At 64.3% G+C, this 1250-nt stretch overlaps 1 protein-coding gene across 1 annotated transcript in view; it reads right to left on the reverse strand.

Annotated features, from left to right (window-relative positions):
• Positions 1 to 1250, reverse strand: part of PTSG_12956 (uncharacterized protein) — a gene marked incomplete at both ends in the record, with an annotated part of 3761 nt that overhangs the window by 1374 nt on the left and 1137 nt on the right. The window contains one exon of the mRNA XM_004989235.1: positions 50 to 1102. Within this exon, the coding sequence (XP_004989292.1) occupies positions 50 to 1102 (1053 nt within the window). The remainder of the gene's footprint in view (positions 1 to 49; positions 1103 to 1250) is intronic.

Below are 1250 nucleotides of genomic sequence, written 5' to 3' on the forward strand. Positions count from 1 at the left end.
GGCGCGGGCTCTGCTTCAGCCCATACAGCCCGCGCTTGAGGCGCAGGACCGTATTCGGCGAGAATATCCCGTCGACGGCCGGTGGCTGGACGTAGATCTCGTGGTCCACGGGCGCGTTGAGGAACGCCGTGTTGACGTCCATCTGTTGGATGTCCATGCCACGCGCGACGGCCATGGCGAGCATGGTGCGGATGGCTGCGATGGTAGCCGTCGGAGCAAAGGTGTCCGTGTAGTTGACACCGTGGACCTGGGAGTAGCCTTTGGCAACCCAGCGCGCCTTGTACTTGATCACCTTGCCCTGGTCATCGCGCTTCCTCCGAAAGATGACCATGCTGCGGAGCAGCTTGTGGCCCTTGGGAAGGTCAGCGCGAGGCACGACGTCGTAGACGTCATTGGCCTGCATTGCCGCAAACTCGTCCAGGATGGCTTGGCGCCACTCCTCAGAGTCTGGCGAGGCAAGCGCCTCCTTGACGGTGGCTGGCTCAGCTGACGTGACAGCACTGTCAGCAGCGATGTCTGGTAGATGACCACCCACTGCTGATGTCTTCTCCCCCGTACCAGCAGCGCTGGTGGCAACGTGACACGTGGTGGTTGAGCCACCAGAGGTGTCCTTGTCGCCGAGGGTCTCGGACAACAGCAGCTGGTCCCAGACGGAGCCGCCAAGGGCGCGTGGCTGGAGCTGCGGCTCCCCCGCACGTGGTGCAGGGGGAGCGCCGGTGGCACTGTCCTCGGTCGAACGCTGAGCGGTCTTGTTGGCATGCGAAGCAGAGGCACCGCTGTTCTGCTCTTGCTGCTGCTGAGAGGAGGCGGCGTGCTTGTTCTTGATGGCGCCGAAGCGAGCGTGGATGGTGTGGACAACGCGTCGCGTGTCCGGCATCCAGACGACGTGGGCCTGGTCCTCCTCGGCGAAGCCGACGTAGACGCCAACGCGTGAGCGTGGGTCAAGCTTGTGCCGCGTGCTGCTCTTCTCCACATGCACGTAGGCCGGCGAGCCGAAGACGCGCAGCAGGCTGACGTCAAAGGGGTGCCCAGTCAGGGCCTCGAACGGTGACTTGTCCTTGAGGCTCCTGCGTGGAGCGATGTTGTGCAGCAGCGTGGCGTGCTGCACGGGCGAAACCCCAGAACGGCTTGTCCAGGTCCGCAGCAAAAAGCATCGTGCGCCGCCGTCTCGAAGAGGGTGCGGAAGGTGCGCTCCGCGGATCCGTTTCTTGGCCTGCGAGTGCGGTGGCGAGAAGCGCTGCTTGATGTCG

The sequence above is a fragment of the Salpingoeca rosetta genome (genome assembly GCF_000188695.1).
Source record: "Salpingoeca rosetta unplaced genomic scaffold supercont1.30, whole genome shotgun sequence".
In the NCBI taxonomy this organism is placed as follows: Eukaryota; class Choanoflagellata; order Craspedida; family Salpingoecidae; genus Salpingoeca; species Salpingoeca rosetta.